The 24543-nt window shown below is 34.2% G+C and overlaps 1 protein-coding gene across 9 annotated transcripts in view; it reads right to left on the reverse strand.

The window, feature by feature from the left end:
* Nucleotides 1-24543, reverse strand: part of NBEA (neurobeachin) — a 678493-nt gene that overhangs the window by 476253 nt on the left and 177697 nt on the right. For all 9 annotated transcript variants that reach the window (XM_053900309.1, XM_053900303.1, XM_053900292.1 and 6 more), the window contains 2 exons: nucleotides 23852-23944; nucleotides 9359-9467 (listed from right to left, as the gene is read on the reverse strand). In XM_053900309.1, the coding sequence (XP_053756284.1) occupies nucleotides 9359-9467; nucleotides 23852-23944 (202 nt within the window). The remainder of the gene's footprint in view (nucleotides 1-9358; nucleotides 9468-23851; nucleotides 23945-24543) is intronic.

Raw genomic sequence — 24543 nt, forward strand, 5'->3', positions numbered from 1 at the left:
GTCCTCTAGTCATTCTGAAACTTCTAAACTCTTTAATTCTTCAGTTTTCAAATTTTGTTTATTATGGATAAAGACAAAAACAAACCAGTATTGACAGAAGGAAAGATTAATTAGGAAATCCAAGAATTACTCTGTTTGAAATACCCTTACACTGTACATCCTTAGCAAACTTATGGTGTATAAACATTTGACTCTTATGTCATTAATTTTAAAAAACTTAGAAAGTAAGGCAATAAAAAAAATAATGTCTGAGCCTGGGTCTCAACTTCAAAATGAAGTGTGATAAAGGAAAAGTCTTCATTAGAAATGTGGCTCTTTGTCATTTACTAATGAATTTTTCTTTAAACTTATTTTTTCAAATAACAAAAAAAAAAATGACAAGAAGTTAACCAAATAAAGAAAAAAACAGAATTCTAAAACATTTTCTAATTTTTTCCACTAAAATTTAGCAGTCTCTGTGAGTGTTGGATTCTTACACATCTTTTTCACTGTTATATTCCTAGCAATCAGCACAATGCCTGACACACTGCCAATATTCAAACATTTGTTAAATTTAAGAATGGATAACTGAATTATATATAAATAATGGACATATGGCTGTTCACTGTAGTTTAGGCTTTAGCCTGTGTATACCTATTCTTGCATGAGTATAGTCCAATGAGACTATACTTAATAAGAATATAATTTTATATTACTGATTTAATTTCCTGTTTAAATTAATATGCTAAGTTCTGAATGAAACGTTCAGTTCAGCCTACAGTAAGGTACAATATCTATGGAGAAACCATAAAAGTTAGTTGAGAGCCTAGTTGTACTTAGCCATTATTATGAAAGTTGAGGATGGGGAAAGGGAATTAATTACGAGCCAGAGATGATCCCTTCTGATTAGAAAAAGACCATGATATCCAGTATAGGCGCTTTTCTGACCTTCTGCTCAGAAATGAGAAAGAAGAAAAAGGAGATAAAGATAGAAAACTGACTTATGTATATTAGGAATGTTTATCAAAAAGGTATTGCCTTGAAATTAAAACTAACCTACCGTTACTAAAATGATAAATACAGGGTTTAAGAACCCCTCTCCTTCACGCCTATAATTGTGTTTAAACCAGACACTTTGTTGTTGAAACTGAACAGTGCCTCAGGATTTTCTGAACACTGCACTACAGACATGCACTACTAATCAGATGGAGCAGACACATGGGACAAAAATTTCTTTGCAAATCCTAGGAATTTGAAAATACCAAAGAACATTCAGTGGTTTTGTATGCATACGAGAAGTTTTCACACCAGTCTGCCCAAAAAAGCCCTGGTGTGGCCCTACAGCCCAGTGGACCACATCTCTAAAATTCTGGTTACAAACAGATTAAAAATAACTGTAGACAGGCTTGGGAAAGATCAGGCCACACTCTTCCATGATGAAGATTAGTTAAAACCGTCTCACCCCAAAAATAAGAAACCTCATTGCAAAGAAAATAATATTTATCCCCAAAAATCTACAATTTTATATTGTCCTTTTTAAGTCTGTATTTAATCTTCTAACGATGAGGATAATAATGGCCTTGCCTACCTAATAAACTTGCTAGGAAGATCAAAGAAGGCTCTATATGTGAAAGTGTTTTGAAAACTATAACATATTCAAGTATGAGTTTTTTAATTAAAAAAACATATTTAGAAACTCAACCCAGCATGTACTTATTAAGAACCATTTATGTGCCCACACTCTGCTACATAGTTGGAATGAGAAACATAGATGCTAGGTGGAACTATTATTTCAAGAATCAATTGTCGAGACAGGCATAAATACATGTTCTTTTTTTTAATGTTTATTTATTTTTGATAGACAGAACACAAGGGGCAGGGGGTGGGGGAGAAGAGAGAGTGGGAAACACAAAAATCTGAAGCAGACTCCAGGCTCTGAGCTGTCAGCACAGAGCCCAACGCAGAGCTCGAACCCACGAACCATGCGATATGACCTGAGTTGAAGTCAGAAGCTTAACCAACTGAGCCACCCAGGCACCCCAAGAACCTATATGAGTTTTTAAAAGAGGGAGGGAAATAATGAGATATAAATAAGGAGAGATGAATATAAACATTGTAATGAAAGGACATGACTCAAGATGGGCCATGAAAGTTTGACTTGTATTGATTACAGATACGCATAGGAAGCTAACCCCAGCCCCTACAAAACCAAAATTGTAGGAAGGGTTCAGAGCCAGATACGGACACGAAATCCAATATGTATTAAGCCTTAGAGCACATCTCAATTCATAGCCACATTATAAGAATTCCATAGCCACCTGTGACTAGTGGCTAATCATTTTGGACAGGGCTGAGGAACAATAATGAATTATAAGCATGGAAGTAACTTGTTAAATATGTATTTAGATACAGAGATCTGAGCCTAGCATTATACATTTAAATTCCATTTTATAAATGGAATTATCTCACAACTCATGGGCCACAGAAAGAGTTTAGGTTTAAGCAGGAGCTGTTAAAGCTTCCTCTCTGACCTACTCACTCCCCAGCTTCATCATGTATAAATCATTTTAGATAGTAGGCTCAATTTCTAAGACAAAAGTAGTACTAGGCTATTTCTTAAAATGGCAAACTATTGACCCCACCGTTACACCCAATTGCCACTGTAAGTATCTGGGGTCAGAGAATCTTCGTATCTTTATAATTTGAACAAGCTGTATTACTTTTTTCACTTAGTTTCTTTATCTATGAAAAGAATATTTGAACAAGATATTTAACATACTGTCCACCTATGAAAGTCTATAATTTTGAGAAAAGGGTTTCATTACTAGATATTTATAAGTTTTAAGCATGCTACCACCTTGTAAAAATTTTGTGTTCAGAAACTGTTATACCCTAACAGAAAAAAGATAAAGTAACCAAAATACATATATACACATTTTTATTTAAACAAAACAAAACAAAACAAAACTTGTGATGAGCACTGGGTGCATGAATCACTAAATTCTACTCTTGAAACTAGTATTACACTGTATGTTAACTAAATGGAATTTAAATAAAAACTTGAAACTAAAAACAAAAATCAGTTCATTATTTCTGTAAGACATTGAGCTCTTCAGATGAGAAGTTCCCACACTTGGCTGCCTCTGTCTACATTCATATTTAACTGAATTATAGGAACAATATTTAAAGAGAAATAGTAAACCCAAACCTATGAGGTAAAATTAATATCCCAATACTTAATACAATAAATAATCAGATAGTGTTATTAAGATCTATGTCAAACAGAACAATCTAGTTTTGTGCTTACAAGACATATTTTAAAATCTAACAAATTATATTTTAAGTATGTTTGAGAGTCCTAATAAGCATTAAGAAAATATAATTATCGGGGCGCCTGGGTGGCGCAGTCGGTTAAGCGTCCGACTTCAGCCAGGTCACGATCTCGCGGTCCGGTCCGTGAGTTCGAGCCCCGCGTCAGGCTCTGGGCTGATGGCTCGGAGCCTGGAGCCTGTTTCCGATTCTGTGTCTCCCTCTCTCTCTGCCCCTCCCCCGTTCATGCTCTGTCTCTCTCTGTCCCAAAAATAAATAAAAAACGTTGAGAAAAAAAAAAAAATAAAAAAAAAATAAAAAAAAAAAAGAAAATATAATTATCCATAATTTAGAGATGGAATAAAAAAGCAAAAATAAAGCAAATCAACTTAAGATACAAATTTTGCAAATAATGTAATTTTCAAAAAGTATTCATATAAAAATAATTTTGAGTTATTTCAAAGAGGAGTTCACTAAAGCCAACTTACTTCTTAGCATAGGACCTATAAGAATAAATTCACCTCAGAAAACTAAGAGACAGGGATATTTCTTTAATAATTTTTAAAAATTTTCAGAATAACCGAGATAGATCTTTACATCTTTTATACAATGGTATCTGCTATATCCTGCAAAAGGTCTTAGTTACTTTGTCCTTTAAAATTTGTTATTTTGGGGCACCTGGGTGGCTCAGTGGGTTAAGCGTGCGACTTCAACTCAGGTCACTATCTCGCGGTCCGTGAGTTTGAGCCCCGCGTCCGGCTCTGGGCTGATGGCTCAGAGCCTGGAGCCTGCTTCCGATTCTGTGTCTCCCTCTCTCTCTGCCCCTCCCCCGTTCATGCTCTGTCTCTGTCTCAAAAATAAATAAACGTTAAAAAAAAAATTAAAAAAAAAATAAATAAAATAAAATTTGTTATTTATTCTATTATAGGCATTACCAGACTTAGAATTTTTTTAAAAGAGAGATTTCTTTGTTTTTTTAAGTTTATTTATTTATTTTTTGAGAGAGAGAGAAAGTGAGCACAAGCAGGGGGGGAGCAGAGAGAGGGGGGGACAGAGGATTTGAAGTGGGCTCTGTGCTGACAGCAGAGAGCCCGATGTGAGTGAGGCTCGAACTCGTGAACTGTATCATGACCTGAGCCAAAGTCTGACAGTTAACCAACTGAGCCACCCAGGTGCCCCAGATTTAGAATTTTAAAGATGACACTGACATAGTCCTTATCTTAACTGGCCTTCCAAAAACTTTAAAAAAACCTCATATGCTAAAATATCATTACCAAGATCATAGGCCTCACATAGTTCTTGATTATTTTTGTGCGTCATTTTATACCTTCCTACAGTTGTAGTGATATTGATTTTGATACATTGTTTGGGGTTAAGTTAATTTCCCCAAACCAAAATGGAAATGAAGGTAAAAGAGCTTTCAAACTGAAGATTATCAACCAAGTCATTCTTGCCAGGGATGTAGGCCCTGTTCGATGCTTACTCACAAGGATAATCAAACTCAAGCTGCAGGTTTTGAGGCTGAGTTTTCCGGTTACAGTTACATTTCACTTACTGTGTTAATGAGAATTAAGTTCAAAATGAGTTTTAATTTTCTGTGACCTGATGCTACCTTCCAAAATGGTGCAGTCTTTTAACTTTGGTAATCTAGAATTAGTCATCACCATCCTGCAGTCTAAAAACATAATATGGCTTGTTAGTGGTACTAAAGCTTATGCTAAGACCCCTTCTACTTTTTTATGGGATCAGCAGTGCAACCCAATCATATCATAACCATCTTTCTTTTTTGACTTTTTGTATACTTATGTTAAGTTTTCCTTTTTTAGAGTATAATTAACTTAGTCCATCTTTCCAATTAACCATGATTATTATTCTACTTTAAAAGCATATATTACAGCCAAATTGGTCAGAGACCTTGTAAGTTAGTTCCTTTATCTGCAACATCCAATATCCAATATCAGAAGATCTAAACTTATCCATACTTTCTCCACTTAAGACACGGAATCAGCAACAACTTGGCTTTTTTAGTGCAGAATATCATTAGAGACTAAAATCTGGATACTAAGAGAGTGCACATGAGTATAGATGGTAGGCAAAAATACTGCTGCATTTGCTATTGAGCCACTTTTCAAGAAAACTAATAGAAATACATATATGTTCTTACTTTAAGGTTAAGTACCTAATGATTTTTCAAATTCAACATATTATTATGCTACATTCTTATTTTAATATGAGGTTTCACTAACTACAAAGACATTCTACTCTTTTGACACTAATTGGTTAAAACAAGCAGAGGGTTAGAAATTCATGTAGGCAAAAAATGATTTAAAAAACATGTGTAGACATCATCAACCAGAGAAGGATTAGTCCAAAAAAACCAAGATAGAAACACAAATAGAAAGAGCTCGAATATGATATTGTAGCACAGTTTTTTTTTTTTTTTTTTTTAATTTTTTTTTTCGACGTTTTTTTTTATTTATTTTTGGGACAGAGAGAGACAGAGCATGAACGGGGGAGGGGCAGAGAGAGAGGGAGACACAGAATCGGAAACAGGCTCCAGGCTCCGAGCCATCAGCCCAGAGCCCGACGCGGGGCTCGAACTCACGGACCGCGAGATCGTGACCTGGCTGAAGTCGGACGCTTAACCGACTGCGCCACCCAGGCGCCCCGCACAGTTTTGATTCAGAGGACTTTCATGTTGTCCACCAAAGGTAGATTCTGACATTTTTTACCTTACGCACATACATTATGGAATCTGCCTATCTTATGACCATTTATTATTAATGGTGAGACACAGAAAAAAAATTGTTTAACCTGTGATTCTGTTTGTTTAAAAAGGCAACAACAACAAAAAAATCTAGTTTCATAGGGTTGTTGTAAGACTCTGAGATAATGTACGAAAAGTACTTACACCAAAGTGACTGTCACAGGAAATACACCCTCCAAAACAGCTACTATTATTAGGGAAATATAATATCAGAATCAAGATGATTTGTATACGGTAGGCTTTTCTATTATTAATGCTTATTCAGTTTTGTAGGTCAAATATTGGAGCAATACTAAAAAAAAACACTACGGTAATACCCAGTGTTCTGGACGATAAGCATTTACAAATCATGTAATTAGATGAATGAATAACACAAAGTTGTAATATTAGGCTTAAAAATGAAAGAAACAGAGTAGTCAAAGGAGTTTTTTAATTTACTCTTAAATTTAATGATGATAAGATAAAACGGAAAAAAAAGATGAAATAAAACAGCTGAAAGTAATGTTACAGACCTGAGGCCAAAATACTATCCAGGATACCATCTGCTTTTGTAAACAGATATAAAATAAAACAGATACAATACAGTTTTATTGGCCAGCACACCCATTTGTCTCACAGTGTCTACAACTGCTTCTGAGCCACAACTGCAGAGCTGAGTAGTCCCACAGACACCATAAAGCCTGCTGCTAGAGACTGAATGTTTGTGACCCCACTAATTCTCATCTTGCAAACCAATCCCCGGTGTCATGGTATTAAGAGGTGTGGAGCCTTTTAGAAGGTGTTTAGGGCTTGGGAACCCTCATGAAGGTCACACTATGACCCTTTATAAAAGAAATCTAAGAACTCCCTTGACACTACTGCCATGGGAGGACACAGTGAAAAGATGGTTTATAAACCATGAAGTGAGTCCTCACCAAACACCAAATCCGCCAGTGCCTGGATATTGGGACTTGCCAGCCTCCCAAACCGTGAGATACAAATTTCCGTTGTTTATAAGCCACCTGGTCTGTGGTATTCTGTTACAGCAGTCTAGACAAACTAAGACTACCACAAAGCCTATAAATATCTATCATCTGGCCCTTTACCAGAAAACTTTGCCCTCCCAACTATGATGAACATTTTGTAATAAAAATATTTGCAGTATGGTGTTACGTGCAAAAAGGAGAACCCAAAGCTATGGGAAGGATGATATTTCATGAGTTTTTTGTATGTGTGTCTGTATGTGTATGTGAGCTGACAAAAAACTTTATATATAATTTAGTACTGATGGAGACACCAGAAGTAAATTTTTTTTGGTGTTTTCTGTATTTTCCAAAATTCTATAATGAATGCATATTAATTCTGGTATCAGATTAAAATGTACTTTTTAATAAAAACGACAAAAGAGTGGAGAGATATTTCTCTGTTACAGCAGAGAGAGAATTTTATCTTTGTAGCAAAATTTTTACAGAAAGGTAGATAGAAAACTATTTTAGGATTTGTGGGTCATATGGTCTCTCACAACTCAACCTTGTCATTATGGTTTGAAATCACTCATAGACTAAGTGAATAAACGTGACTACCTTCCAATAAAACTTTATTTACAAATATGAAATTTGAATTTCATAAAATTATACATCACAAAATATTCTTCTTTTATTCTGGTCATTTAAAAATGTAAAAACTATCCTCTACTTGTGGGCCACCCAAAACTAGAATTGAGATATACTGTGGCTTAGATGAAACAAATGTAGTTATTAGAGGAGTCTGAATTTGTTCCATATGAATTTAAAATTGTAGTACAAATCCATTAAGAATTTTAGCATTTGCCTTCAATATCTCTCACTTCATTTTTTTACTCTTGTGGAGAAATCTGCAATGATGGTATTTTTTTAATTTATTTATTTATTTTTGGGACAGAGAGAGACAGAGCATGAACGGGGGAGGGGCAGAGAGAGAGGGAGACACAGAATCGGAAACAGGCTCCAGGCTCCGAGCCATCAGCCCAGAGCCTGACGCGGGGCTCGAACTCACGGACCGCGAGATCGTGACCTGGCTGAAGTCGGACGCTTAACCGACTGCGCCACCCAGGCGCCCCTATGATGGTATTTTTTATTTTCTGCCTACTATTTTTCTGAGTGAAGGATGTTATTACAAGTGTTTAATCTATTAGCGTCAATGTATAATAGTGTCCTTGTGTAACAGATAAAATGCTTTGCCACCTAAATCTGTAACAAAATAATTCACACTCCACTGTATTTTAGACGTGTGAGACCTGAAGTCCACTTTTCTTATTCTGACATGACGGTTATGCACTGGTATTAAACAAAAAGCTAGACTTAAAATACCTGTGATACGTGAAACACTGTCAAGTCACCACATGCCGCGATCTGCAGTGCAACAGAGCAGCATGCAAAGTGTGACGAGAACATGACAAACATTCTCTGTTGCACCTACTCAACTCTGCTGCTGTGACGCAAAAGCAACCACCAGTAGTATGTACAGGAATGAGCACAGGGGTTGTTCCAACAAAAGTATTTATGGACACTGACATTTAATTTCGTATCATTTTTATATGTCATATTTTATTTTTCTTTTGCTTACTTTCAACCATTTGAAGACAGAAAAACTAGCCTTGGCGCCTAGCCACACAGACAGGTGTTAGTAAGTTTGCTAATCCTTGTACTAGAGAAAAGAACTAGGGCCACCAAAGACCAGTTGTAGGAGAGGAGAATTAAGGTTTTAAGGTTAACACAGGGATTATTACTCATATTTTACTGGTCCTTAAAAATAAAAACAGCTGCTTTGGGAGGTAGTGTGTGCATTTCATAGAAAACACGGAGCTCAAGCTATATGGCTATATGGTAGAAATGATGAAAAAAGGATTTGTCAATTGAGATGATAAAATGTACTGCTCCTTCCAGATACTGCTTTCACAAATAATTTTTACCTATAATTTACCTCACTATCAACTCTAGGTTAACGTTGGTAGTTTCAAAGGAGACAGAGATAGAAAGAATTAGCAGAGGCGGAGGGAGGGAAAGACCTAATATATAATACATAATAGGTGTGGTTTGTATGAGAAACACTGCACAAAGTCAATCAGCCAACCCATACTAAAAGAAAACACCTTGGACTGATATAAAAAGATGGGCAAATAAATGTACATGGGTATGTTTTAAAATAAAATTTTAAAATGTAAGTATGTGTTCATTTTTGAAAATAATGATTTCTGGCTTTTTGATTAACTGACCAACTACTGATCCCAATTACATAGAAGGTTTCCACTAAATACATTTTAAATCGTCATCACATTTTTTTTACCTCATAAAGTGTGTTGTATGTGGTGACAGTCACAGTGTTTGTATGCAACATCAGCCTTTCTCCAAGAAGAGTGAAAAGACTATGAGTATGCATAATTTCCACTTTTCTCCTGGAGAAAAAGGGGGAAAGAAAACAAAACACTATGAAATACATTTGATTATCTAATCACATGACTTTGGGTTTAGAAAGTACAATCTATTAAGCAGATACAAAATCATACAATTATTTTTACTAACTTCCATCTGCAGTAAAATAACATTTATAACACAGCTATCTTCTAAAGTTCCAAAAACACTATTTAAACACTCCTCATATAAAATGTGAAATATACAAATTATAAATATTATATAAATGTTGACAGTTACTATTTTCAAATTTTTAATGAACTATTTAGGAGTTATTTTCATTAAGTTTAAAACTATTAGTTTCCACTAATACAGAGACCACAAAATTTTTAAATCCTTTCTGTCTAAATTTAAAGTCTATAAATGCTTGTTTATTTATTTATTTATTTTGAGAGAGAGAGGGAGGGACAGAGACAGGGAGAAAGAGAATCCAGAGCAGGCTCTTCACTGTTAGCACAGAGCTCGATGTAGGGCTCAAACTCATGAACCATGAGCAGACCTGAGTAGAAATCAAGAGCCCGATGCTTACTTAGCTCATTATTGCTTGTATTTGTGGTCTGCCATTGGATTTAAAACCGAGAGAGAGAGAGAGAGAGAGAGAGAGAGAGAGAGAGAGAGAGAGACAGAGAGACAGAGAGAAAGAAACACACACAAAAAAACTTTCTTAATTACTTACTATTGGCTCAGTTAACTGTCCTCCCCACACCAAATCCATAAATAGAATAGAAGGCTGTACTCGGGGTTTCCTACAACATTTAGTTCTATCTCAGGGAATTGCTATGAGCCTCTCACTTGTGTCACTGTCTTAGAATTCAAGATCTGGATCCTCTTGGCTCTCAACCCAAGGCATTTCATTTCTTACCTTGATTTGCTATTGTTCCCTATTCAGATCTGGCAACACTGATATAAATTGGGTATTCACCAATTCTTATTCCTTTCTTCCCGAGAGCACAGCTATACTATCAATTCCAGCCTCTTTTACACTCAGGTGTGACCATTTAACTGAGTTTTAGCCAGTGGAATGTGAGCAGGAAAGTCATGAACCATTTTCAGGCCTGGCCCACAGAAAAGCACTCATGCACGTCTTCCATGCTCTGTCTCCAAGGCAGAAACACAGGAGCCACATGACGAAGACAGGGAGGACAAGATGGAAGCAGCAGCCCAGGTCTCTAAATCACAGCTTGCAAGAAAGCCACCTACTGTGGAACACCCATTTGGATTTTCAATGAATAAGAAACTACTAGTTTGATAAGCAGCTAAAATTGTGTCTGTCTGCTGCAGCAGCCATTGTTACTTTAATTATTACAGAAATCAAATAATGAACCATTTATCTGGGTACCACTCACCTGGAAATCCTCTCTTCTAACATCAGCCTCCAAGCTCCACACTGTACAACAAAAGACACAGGGCAGCTGTTTCCCCCCACCTAATTCTCCTCAGTCCAGGGAGGGAAACAGCAAAATAACTGAAACCCAAGAGCTTAGGCACATGTTTGTCTTGTGGCTGTGTTTGCGAAACACTTAAAACACGACTGAAAAAAGGTCAACTGGTCATTAAAAATTTTTTAAAAATCAGGACTAATGGATATTATGGGATTACAGAGGGGAAGGCTTTAAGTATTTTCCAATTCAGGCGACACCCAAGGCAAGGACGACTTAAACTTTCATTTGCTCCCTAATCAAGAAAGAACAAATGCCAAAGTGTATTCCTTTATATATCTCTCTGATACATGAAGCTGGTAAAAAGTTATCCAAATTAGGCTACCTGGAATAGCCTAATTAGGAATTTACAATAATCTCTTACCTGCACCGGTATAATTTCAGCTACTAAAGAAATTCATGCCCTTCTGATTATCTTCTATAATGTAAATTTCTATAGAGCAGCTATATTCTAGCCTTTTGTGGGGGAATTGAAGAATCTTCCGTATATACCAGAGAAGAGATGGGTCAGCTTCCTCCTGCAGTTTGCTTTAAAACAATGTTTATCAATAATTTTTGCTGCACAGCACTGAAGAGATAGCCAAAAATGCCATCCATGATCTCAGGCAGAGTGTGGGTGAGCTATACTCCCCATGATCCCCACGTGACTTTGTTTCCCACAGAATCCCTAATGAAAGACCCAACTCAATGCAGTCTGCTCAAAAAGACTTCAATAGGGCATAGACTAGAGAAACTAAACTTTTGAACCTACTTAACTTTAAGACCTAAACAGACTTCAGGCTTTAGTGCCTATTTGCTTTACCCTTTGAATTTTATAGAATTTCTGTCCATTTGGATTAAGAATGTAATCTTTTTTAAAAAAAGAGTAACCTTTTAATGTCATACAAATTATACATTTATTAGCTTACTAACATCCCAATGAAAATATAATCCAATTTTCTTCTTCACAAAATAAACAAGCCTTTTTTTTTTTTTTTGGATAGTCAAAGAATACTTCTTGTAACAAACTCAGACAGTATGTTGAAACAAGACAAAGGTAAAAGAAACCCATAATTTCCATAACTCAGAGAAAATCATTATACAGTATATTTATGTTCTTCTAGATTAATGACTATGCATATAAATATGGTGATAAATAAATATAGATGATATCAATATGATGAAACTAATTCTGTATAAGGTAATTTATACTTTTTTTCCTGTTATCCTGTCTTGAATTTTCAGTCATTAAATATAATAAGTATGCAGCACATTACACCCATTGATGACTGTTGACATTGATGCTATTTCCACTTTTTTTTCTACCATGAACAAAACTTTGCCCTTTTAGGTAAATCTTTGGGTACATATCCATGACTATTTACTTAGAATAAATTCTTGTAACTGAAATGATGGGTGTTAAAAGCATTTATATTTAATTTTATGAGACTCTCTGCAATTTATTGCCTCCAAAAATATGTACATTCATACTTGTACCATCAAAGTGTAAATGCATTTTACCAGCAGCTTCTCTCACCAACATGAACATAAAATTCATGTAAGTATATAATTTAGTAATTATTTGAAAACCTTATAGAGTCACGCAATTATCATCAATTTCCAGTTCCAACATTTTCATCACCCTAAAAAATTCTCTTGTGCCTTGTAGTCAATCCCCACTCCCATCACTAGCCCAATATAATAATCACTAACTGCATTCTGGAGATTTCATATGAATGAAAACATGTAACACGTGCTCTTCTCCACCAGGCCTCTTCCATTTAGCATCATGATTTTTAGGCCTCATTAATGTCATAGTGTGCATCAGTAGTTTCTTTCCTTTTAATTGTGCATTGGTATTCCATTGTATGGACATATGATACTTTGTTTATCCATTCACTAATTAATGGAATTTTGGATTATTTCCAGTTTTGAACTATTCTGGATAATGGTATTAAAAACATCCATGCACAAGTCCGGTTGTGGACATATGCCGTCATTTCTCCCAAGTAGGTACGCAAGCATGGAAATGCCAGGGTATGTGGTAAGAGTTACATTTTTTAAGAAATTAGAAAACTCTTCTGGAACATGGCTAGAGCATTTTACATTCCCATCAGCAATGCATGAGAATTCAGTTAGTTGTTATATGCTCTGGTTATATGTTGTATGTTGTGGATTTATACAAATCAAACTATTTTCTATTTTGCTTTGAGATTTCTTTGACCTAGGGGTTCTTACTATCAAGCAATTTACCAAAGCTCTTTCTGCTGTTGATTTCTTACTTAATTTTGTTGTGGTCAAAGAAAACATGTTGTTTGATCTCAATTCTTTTAAATTTATTGAAACTTGTTTTATGTTTTATAGCCCAGCCCATTATATATTCTACACTTAAAACAATTTGCCGACTGTTCTATGAATGTCAGTATACTGTTTAATATGATCTTGAATAGGGCTGGTGAAAACAGGCTTACATTAACTTGTAGCTATTGAAGGGGAATGCTTCTAATATTTTACTACTAAACAGGACGATGGTTACTTCCAAGTAGACAGGCCTTATCAGGTTAAAGAAATCATTTTCTATTCCTGCTTTCCTAGGAATTTGGATGATGAATGGATACTGAATTTTACCAAAATTGTTTGTATCCATTTGCGTAATTACATAGCTATTCTTCAATGTGTTAATACGGAGATTATATTAAAGGATATTCTGATGTTAAACTATCCTTACATTCAGCATAAAATTAAAAACCTAGGGGGGAAAAGGCAAAACACTTTATTTTTAATTTTTAAAAAATGTTTTATATCCTTGAGAGAGAGACAGAGCATGAGCGAGGGAGGGGCAGAGCGAGAGAGGGACACAGAATCCGAAGCAGGCTCCAGGCTCCGAGCTGTCAGCACAAAACCTGACGCGGGGCTCAAACTCACAAGCCGCGAGATCATGACCTGAGCCGAAGTCGGACGCTCAACCGACTGAGCCACCCAGGTGCCCCATCACCTTTCTTTTTTTAATATAAATATTTATGACTATCAGTTGCCTCCAATACTACTTAGGCCAACTCTCAGAAGTGTAAATACACAAAATTCTCAGTTTTGATTCTAAACACTTTATAATGTGTACAGTAATTTCTTGTTATGAGTTATTTACAATATGTACATTTCCATTGTATTAGTTTGACTTTTATCAGTGATTTCTTAATTGAATTGTGGGTGACAAGTCATCTTTATGACAATTTATTTACATTTTGGACAATTTTATGACTTCCACTGACAAGTTTTATATTTTTGTGTGTGTTTGAGAATAATGAATATGCTAATCAAGCATATTTTTAGTTTTCAGTTTTAGTTTTACTTTTAGTTTAGTTTAGTTTTAGTTTCGTTTGTAGATCTTTTGTATCCTTGGTTAAATTCATTCCTGGGTATTTTATTCTATGAAAACTTTCATTCTTTTTCCATCTCTTAACCTCCTTTCTTATTTGTCATCTTTGTCTCTTGATGCTACCTTCTGGGTAATTTCTTCATTGCTATCTTTCAGCTCACCAATTCTTTCTTAAGTTTTATCTCATCTGTTTAACATGTCCATGGAGTTAATTTTAATTACTACCTTTTAATTTCCAGAAGTTACTGTGATTTTTTTAAAGCTTCATGGTTTGTTTTAATATTACCTTGTTTCTTAAGAATTATTTCTCCCATTATGTTTGATTTTCATTTTTGGCATATGACAATTTAACTACTTTTGTGTGCTCAGCTATACATCTGAAAGGATTTCTGTTGTATTTTATTCAAAATTTCTAAGTTTCTAGTAGTACAAAGTATTTCAGGGTATCGTTTTACCCACTATTTTTCTCCTATAAGAATTCTTATTCACATGTTTAGTCTCCTATATTCTTTATCTTCTCTCTTTCTATTTTTGGACCCATGCTTTGGGAACTTACAGTCCACTAATTTGGATGGACTGGAAAACAAATCATGAGCTAACGAGGCAGAATATCATTTTTGGTTCCCTACTTGAATCTTAAATGCTCTTCTTAAAAATAAAATTCAAAGATTCCACCATAGCCCCCTCCACTAATTCTATTTCATTGAGTACGTAGTTTGATGACTCTCTTTTATCTCCTGTCTCTGGCTACTAGCCTTTAATGAGTTGCTATTTTTCTTTTTTACACAATTGAGGTCAGATCTCACTGCTGTGGGTTTCACATGATGGGATCCCTGCAGGTGCTGTAAGGTAGAGGACTGCCTAAGTATACTGATCTGTAGTATAAAACCTAGCTTGTTGTTAAGTCCTGGAGCCAGCATTGTGGCATCCCAATATTCCTGCACTCCCACAAATTCAAGGACAGGGAAGATTCAACCCATCATTTCAGATACTTCTTGGCCTTGCGGTGGTCACTTACATAGAAGCCAATGTTAACACCTCTCAGGAGGGAGGGGGGTGCAAAGGAGAGAAAGTAAGAGGCAGATATCTTTGACGGAAAAATTATCTCTCAAAATTTGCTGCTTTTTAGTCTTTTCTTTAGGCTTCTAACATAATTCTTCAGCTGCCTGTCATTCCCATGGGAGAGAAAACCCCTCACCAGTTGTCTTGTTTTCTCTGCTGCTACCCCAGGTACACAAAGGAACCAACATTTGCCTGAAGAAAGCCAATAGGTTAGATGTTGAAAATATATGGGAAGGAAACTTCTTTCCGCCTCTCATACTCCCAGAACCTACATCACTACTTTTTGTTAACAGACAATTGGTTCTGCCAGAAAAACTGGATAATTTCAACTAGTTGAAAAAGAAACCATTAGGTTAAAACAACTGTCAGTATATAACTCTCAGGCCTGTAGTCAACACTACACACAGCAAGCTGATTCATTTAGAGTGTGATTAACTTGGAGAATTCACCCAGAAATTACAGGGTTTGAAGTTAAGACATCAGACAAATATACTTGGTTGAGAATTTTTATTTCCACAATGAACATTCAATAACATAGGCTTTTCAATTTTTATAAGCTAAAATTATCATAGTTGTATTACAGTACAGCCGTTTAGGCATTTTGATCATCTATTTGTTCTGAGGATAACTATAATCAGACCACTTCCATGAAAGAACAGTTTGGCTTTCTATTGAGCCATACACCCAAGTTAAGTTTTTCAGTTTTATATAGCTTTTTATTTTGAAAATTTTTAAGATTTACAGAAATGTTGAAAAGATAGTACAGACAGTACCCATATATTATTTACCCAACTTCCCCAGATGTTAATATCTTATCTAATCATGATACATATGTCAAAACTAAGAAATCAACATAAGTATAACGTTTTAACTAAACTACAGACTTTTATTAATATTTTACCCGTTTTCCCTAATGTCCTTTTTCTGTTCAGGACCCAATCCAGAATACCACCTTTCATTTAGTCATCATATCTCCTTAAACTCCTCTGCTCTTCAGCAGTTTTCCTGTTCCTTGTTTCTCATGCCCTTTGACAGTTTTGCAGAGTATTGGTCAAGTATTTTGTAGAATATCCCTCAATTTGGGGATATATGATACTTTCTCTGGACTAGACTGGGATTATTATTATTACTTTTAGAAGAATACCACAGAGATGAAGTGCCTTTCTCATTACATCATATCAGGGAATACATGATATCAACATGATACAGAACTGTTGATGTCAGCCTTAATCAATAGGGGAAATCACTGCCAGGTTTCACTATCCTTTGGAAAAAACCCTGCAAGTCCATCTCACACTCAAGTAGAGAGGATTTATTTGAGTTCCATCTTCAGGAGGAAGGAGTAGCTGTGTATATATTATTTGGAACAGACTTCTCAATTTTAATGGTGGATATCAAACCTATCTCTACTTCAGCTGACAAAGTATATGGATTATCTCACAACCTATATCCCAGGCACTTGACAGAAATTATAAACTAGGCATTGCAAAGGACCAATGCACCAGTCTTCAGTTTAGCTTCATTCATGGACCCAACTCAGATTCACTGCCAGACACAAATAAAACACTGAGTTTGGGTGACATTTCATTTCTTAACAGTTTTAGAGACGATTTTCTTAGGTTTTGAGGTATATAATCAAAGCCTTTACAAACATTATTTCCTCCTCCCTAATAATTATGTGTTTTATTTGTTTCAAATCTTGAACAATAATAGTAATAATATAGTAGAAATACTTATCTACTGATCTAAATGATACTAGTATTTCATGTTTAAATTTTATATTTAAGATAAATATCTTATTATACTTAAGATATGACCTGTTTTTACCAGAATTACAGGTTAAATTGCACCTATTACCTTTTTGCCAAATATTTAAAGCATCATATTGCAATGTACTGTGATTAACTCTTTTAAATCTACTGTATCATTTATCCTTAAAACTCAGTGAGAAAGGAGTATAGTTTTACTCATGTAGGATAAAAACTGAGGCTCAAGGATATTTCCAAAACCATTCAAAAAATGTGTGGCTAAGCCAGGATCCAAACCAATGCAGTCCAACTTGACAGCCAATGAATTTTATGTATGTATGTATGTGTGTATGTGTGTATATATATATACACACATATATATATGTGTATGTGTATATATATATGCACATATATATATGCACATACACATATATATGTGTGTGTATATATATACATATGTGTGTGTGTATATATATATACACATACATATATATATGTATGTGTGTGTGTGTGTATATATATATATATATATATATATATATATGTATGTACATGTACCAATTCCCCATAAGGAGCCACTGTTTGTAATTTCTTGTTTCTTACATATTCTACTAGATTTTCTTAATGTAATATAGGAACTATTATATACTTATATCCTCTTTTTTATACAAAATTAAATCAAACACTTACCTATACTATTTGTTTTTAATCATGTAACAATTTAGTTGTGATATTAATATACTGAGACTTAACAGTTTTGTTTTACAACTGCATGGTATTCCATTTAATGAATAAACCATCATTTTTTTAGCAAATCCCCTATTAATAGAAATTTAAGATTTCTCTTAACCCTTACAAATATAAACAACACAACGAGTACCTCTGAAGAATCATTATTTCACATGTGTACAAGAGATAAACTGCTGTGTTAAAAACTATATGTATTTGTAATTTCAACAGACATTCATCAAAATTAACACTTCACTCTAAATGGGACTATACTAATTTAAGTTCTGATGTGCGAGAATGCTTGCTCCCCACAACAATCTTGCTAACAAAGACAGGATGTGGAATTTTGAGAATTCTGTCAATCTAATATGTGAAAAATTATGTCTAATATGTGAAAAATTTAGTTTTAGGATATATTTCCCTTACACCAGTAGGACTCCCTTCTTTTTAAATATTTATATGCCATGCATATTCTCCTCTATAAGCTGACCATTCATGCATATCCTTTCCCCCTTTTTCTACTAGGTTGTCTTACGAGTTTCTAGGGAAGTTGTACAAAATGATCATGTAAAATTATTTTAATTTCTTCAGTTTTTATATTAATTATGGAAATTATAATTTATTTTATACATTCATATTTTTGTCCTTTATTAAGTTGCTTAATGAGGACATCCATTTATGTCATGAGTTTAAAAAAAACTAGCTTTTTAAATGACTTTTTGTATCCCAAATCATGATATTCCTACTTGTCTATTTATTAATTACTTTCTTCCATTTATTTGGTTATTCTTTTCCTAACTTAGACATTTTAATTATTTGTCTCTGTATTTTCTTTTTATTGCTGTATAACTACGGATATCCTTCTAAACACTTCCTGGGCTGTATCTCATAGGTTTGTGAAAGTTTTTTTTTTTAATTCTGCTATTTGTCCATATAATTGTGGGTTTATTTCTGAGTTTTTTGTTTTATTCCACTGATCTGTGTGTCTACTTTTTATGCCAGTACCATACTGTTTTAATTACTACCACTTTATTTTTTTTTTACTAAATGTCTATTTATTTTAATTTTATTTTAAATGTTTTATTTTTGAGAGAGAGAGTGCAAGCAGGGAAGGAGCAGATAGAGAAGGGGACAGAGGATCCAAAACAGGCTCCGTGCTGACAGCAGCAAGCCCGATGTGGGGCTCAAACTTATGAACCGCAAGATCATGACCCAAGCCGAAGTCGGATGCTCGACTAAGCCACCCCTTTTATTTATTTATTGAAAGAGAGAGAGAGAGAGAGAGAGAGAGAGAGAGAGCACGCACATGCATGCACAAGTGGAGAGGGGGCTAAGAGAGAGGGAGGGAGAGAATCTCAAGCAGGTTCTGCGTTATCAGCACAAAGCCCAATGCGGGGCTTGATCCCATGAGATCATGACCTGAGCCAAAATCAAGAGTTGGATGTTTAACTGACTGAGCCACCCAGGCACCACTAATTACTACCACTTTGTAATATAACTTGAAATCTGGAATTACAATACCTCCAGTTTTATTTTTCTTTTTCAAGACTGTTTTCCATACAAATTTTAGGATTGTCTGTCCTAGTTCTGTGCAAAATGCTATTGGTATTTTGATAGGGATTGCATTAAATTTGTAAGTTGCATTGGATCATACAGACATTTTAACATTATATGTTCTCCCAATTCATAAGCATGGAATGTCTTATTTCTTTGTGTATTCTTAAATTTCTTTCATCGGTGTTTTATAATTTTCAATTTTTTTTAACATTTACATATTTTTGAGAGACAGAGAGAGACAGACCATGAGTGGAAGACAGGCGGAGAGGGAGAGGGAGACACAGAATCTGAAGCAGGCTCCAGGTTCTGAGCTGACAGCACAGAGCCTGACATGGGGCACGAACCCACAAACTGCGAGATCATGACCTGAGCTGAAGTCGGACGCTTAACCAACTGAGCCACCCACGCACCCCTGACAGTTTTCAGAATATGGATCTTTCACCTCTTAAGTTAGGTTTATTCCTAAACATTTTATTGTTTTTAGTTCAGTTGTAAAAGGAACTGTTTTCTCAATTTCACTTTCTGCTACTTCATTATGAGTGTATAGGGATACAACAGATTTCTGCACAATGATTTTGTAATCTTCAACAAAGGACTGAATATTCAATGGGAAACTGACAGTCTTTTCAACAAATGGTGTGTGGAAAACTGGACAGCCACCTGCAAAAGAATGAAACCAGACCAATATCTCTCCCCATACACAAAAACAAATGAAAACTGATTAAAGATCTAAATGTGAAACCATAAAATTCCTACAAGAGAGCATAGGCAGTAATCTTTCACCATCAGCCATAGCAACATTTTTCTAGATATGTTTCTTGAGGCAAGCCAACATAAACTACTGGGATCACGTCAAACTAAAATGTTTCTGCAGAGCAAGGGAAACAGCCAATAAAACTAAAAGGTAGCCTACAGACTGGGAGAAGATATTTGCAAATGACACATCTGAAAAAGGATTAGTATCCAAAATATATAAATACTGACATACGTCAATACCAAGAAACAAATAATCCAATTAAAAATGGGCAGACAACATGAACAGACATTTCTCCAAAGAAGACATATAGATGTCCAACAAACACATGAAAAGATACTCAATACCACCCATTATCAGGGAAATGTAAATCAAAACTACAATGAAATATCACCTCATTAGGGTTGGTGAGAATATGGAGAAAAAGGAACCCTCTTGCACTGCTGATGGGAATGCAAATTGGTGTAGCCACTATGGAAAACAGCATAGAGGTTCCTCAAAAAATTAAAAATAGAACTACCCAATGATCTAGGAATTGCGCTACTGGGTATTTACCCCCAAAATACAAAAACATAATTCAAACGGATATATGCACCCCTATGGTTATTGCAACATTATTTATAATAGCCAATCTATAGAAACAGCCCAGTCCATTGACAGATGAATGGATAAAGAAGATGTGGTATAGAAACACAGTGGAATATTATTGTGATAATATTGTGAATAATATTGTCGATATTATCATAAAAAAGAATGAAATCTTGCCATTTGCAACAATATAAATAGGGCTAGAGAGTATAATGCTAAGCAAAATAATGCTAAGCAAAATGCTAAGAGAAAGACAAATACTATCTGACCTCACTCATATGTGGAATTTAAGAAACAAAACAAACAAGCAAAGGAAAAAAAAGAGAGAGAGACAAACCAAGAAACAGACTCTTAACTATAGAGAATAAGCAGATGGTTACCAGAGGGTATGTGGGGAGATGGGAGAAATAGGGGATGGGGATTAAAGAGTACACTCATGATAAAAAAATAAAATAAAATAAAATAAAATAAAATAAAATAAAATAAAATAAAATAAAATAAAATAAAATAAAATAAATAAAATAATTTTAATAAAATATTGAAAAAATTCTGCTGTTTGTATTTTCTCATTGACACAAAAATTGTTTAATAAACTTTAAATTTCTAGGTAGAAGAAACTTTGGTTTCTGACTTTGTTCCTATTTTCTAATTTTACTGTGTTTTATTAAAAGAATATTGTCTGCTTTGTCTTTATGTTTTAGAATTCTTCTTTGATGTATACTACTTTGATGTCAAATTTTTATAAATGTTCCATGTTAACATGGTACAGATTTCAAACTATATTAATCAGATTTACCTTACTATTTAGATTACTTTCCCCCTGGATTTTTTTATGAACCAAGATAGGTGAATTAAACTTTGTTTTAGTAATTGTATTATTTATCCCATAATTTCTTTTTTATGAAAGTTTCACCCTGTAACATTATGTATCCTTCTTTATGTTATTTATTGCTTTTAGGCTTGACTTCTAATTTGTCCAATATTAAGATGATTCCTGTTTTCCTCACTTGTATGCAGGTGGTATAACCTTTAGTTATCCTTTAATTTTCCGCCTTTCTAAATCACTTTATTTTTGTATGTTTCTTGCACATAGATCTGGGTTTTTATTATTGTGATCAATTGAATTTTTCTTAAAATAGGTGATTTAAGACTAATATTTAAGACCAATGGTATACTTTTGTGCTGACCATTCTAGGAAAATTCTCCCTGGTACTCAGAATGATCTTTTAAAATGGATGCTAAAATCTTATATTAGGACTTCACTGAATTATAGCTTTAAATATTTGTTTAGTTCCACTGTTCTGCTTTTCTTAGTTGGAAATTCAATTTAGGCCACTACTGGAACTTCCCTACTTTCTATAGCAATCATTTTCTCTCTAATTTTTCTAAACTCTTATTATATTTCTTAAATTTCTCATATTATTTGCCTTGTTTTCATTTTTATCTTCTGTGTATCTTACTATGCCAACCACATAGTTCATCTTCCTTTGAGTTTCTTCTGATTTCGTTTTTATTTGTATGGAAGTTTTTTTCTTCAATAAAAATAAAATAGAAACTTTCCTCCAAAGTTCTGTTAGTCTATGATCCAACACTTCTGTGTTATCCTACCATGTCTTCTAACTTTATGAAATTCTGCTTAGTAGTACTCCTTCCTCAGCAGCAATTCATATCTTACTTTTTAAACTTATGGTAAATTTCTAATTTGCTAATTTAATAATTGCAATTATTTACCAATTTAATAATTGCAATTATTATGTATTCTATAGCAATATTTTTCCAGTGAGTGTTCTTATCTGCTGGTTAGTTTTTTTATTTTTTTTTTAAGATTTGTTAATGTTTTTCATTTATTCTGAGAGAGAGAGATTCAGAGAGAGAGAGAGAGAGAGCATAAGCTGGCAAGGGGCAGAGAGAGAGGGAAAGGAGAGAGAAGAGAATTCAAAGGAGGCTCCATGCTGTCAGCACAAAGCCCGATGTGGGGCTCGATCCCACAAACTGTGGGATCATGACCTGAGCCAAAACCAAGAGTCAAGGCTTAACCAACTAACCCACCCAGGTGCCCCTCTGTTGGTTAGTTTTGCTTAAGTTTTCCACATTTCTATATTTTTCAATGTGTCTTCTTAACAATTTTTAAGAGGTTGCATCTAGGGCTAGAATCCTTTAATGTCTCCTAGTCAATTTCTCTTACTTAACCAAAGTTAAATGAGCAGTCCTTTTCTCTTAATATTAAAAGTACACATGCTTCTCAGTCTCAGTATTCAATCAACTAATACACATTTACAGTTCCTCAAATATGTATAACTCCTTCCTACAATCCTGGTTTTGGTGAACTATTCCCTATATTTATAATATGTCTATTTTCACTTACTTGACTATCAATTTGGTACCAAAATAAAAATAATATCTACTCTTCCAGACTATTTAGCATGTTTGAGACGTTTTACCTAGATCGTGTGTAGTTTTCATCAGTGTTATCAATAAACTCTCTGAAAATTTAAATACCAAAATGAAATGACAACAGTGAGGTTCTGAGAGGAGCTGCATATCTAGCAATAGTTAAATGATACCCTGTTGGGCTCATTTGTATAGAAAATGGATTTTATAAAGAATAATTTTGCACTGGACAACATAATATGAAAAATACTCATTATATCAGCAAGTGACAGTATCTAAATTCTAGACTTTGGGGAAAAAAGAAATATTCTAGGATCTTCAAATAACAAAAATAATCCATAGGCCTCAATGTTAGAAAAAAATACAAATAATAATGACTTAATATGCCAGCAAAAGAGCAGCTCTCATATACACTGTATTCCCTGTGTCACGAAAGTTTTCACTGAAATCATATCCATGTGATTTATTTGATTTGATGAAATACGTTATTACATCTTTAAGATGAACAGTATTTTCTTCAGCAAATAGAAATAAACTATATTACTTAAATTGTGAATTTGTTCTATAATCTACTATTAATAAACATGCTTTCATAAAACACTTTCACAATTTTTATCATAGGAAGCTATTCTTTTCCACTGTAAGATTATTCAAGTCAAATTTCATGTTATATTAGATACGAAACTACTAAAAATACAATTTAAATAGATATTTTCACAATTCATTATGAAAAACATCAACTTACTTGTGACCTAAATGCTTCAGAAAGTATCCCAGAACCTTCAGAGCTTGAACCCAAATACTTTCACTTTTAGAGGCCAATAATTTGTAGATTACTCTAAAAAATACAGAAATAAACGACCTTTTAAGCACCTACAAATATTAAAAATAGAAGCACTATATACTTTACAAACAAACCATAAATATAAAAAATATAAAGTACCTCTCAGGATTTAAAATTCTTTGGAAAAATTAAAAATTATCATATTTTACAAATTTTTCTATAAACTTGGTCTTCCAATAAATACTCAAACATTCAATGTGATTCGTTGCTTATAAGCACTGCCTTCCAGGCATGTTGAAAAGACATTTTTTCTATTTTAAGATACATGATTAGTTAAGCCACATTTCCCCTTCTATTAGAACTGCCTCTGACATTTCTACATAATGACCTTTTTTTCTTGTTTATTGGATCATGGATAGATAGTTGCCCAATTATTTCTCTTTTCTGAGCATTTGGAATGAGATCTGAGAAACAATATCTAGCACTTTGGGGGCTCCTGAATAAAAAAAGTATTTAAAATAGAAAGGATAATGCAGTCTTGTTTTGTTCACATAGATGAGTCTATACACAAAAGGAAGAACAAAGCAACCATACAGGAAGTAGCAGAGAAAGCAAAGTTGTTTCCTTCTAGCTTTCCAATTCCTTGTTCTTAT

This window comes from Panthera pardus, unplaced genomic scaffold (genome assembly GCF_024362965.1).
Source record: "Panthera pardus isolate Hobbes unplaced genomic scaffold, ASM2436296v1 HiC_scaffold_1, whole genome shotgun sequence".
Taxonomy (NCBI): Eukaryota; Metazoa; Chordata; class Mammalia; order Carnivora; family Felidae; genus Panthera; species Panthera pardus.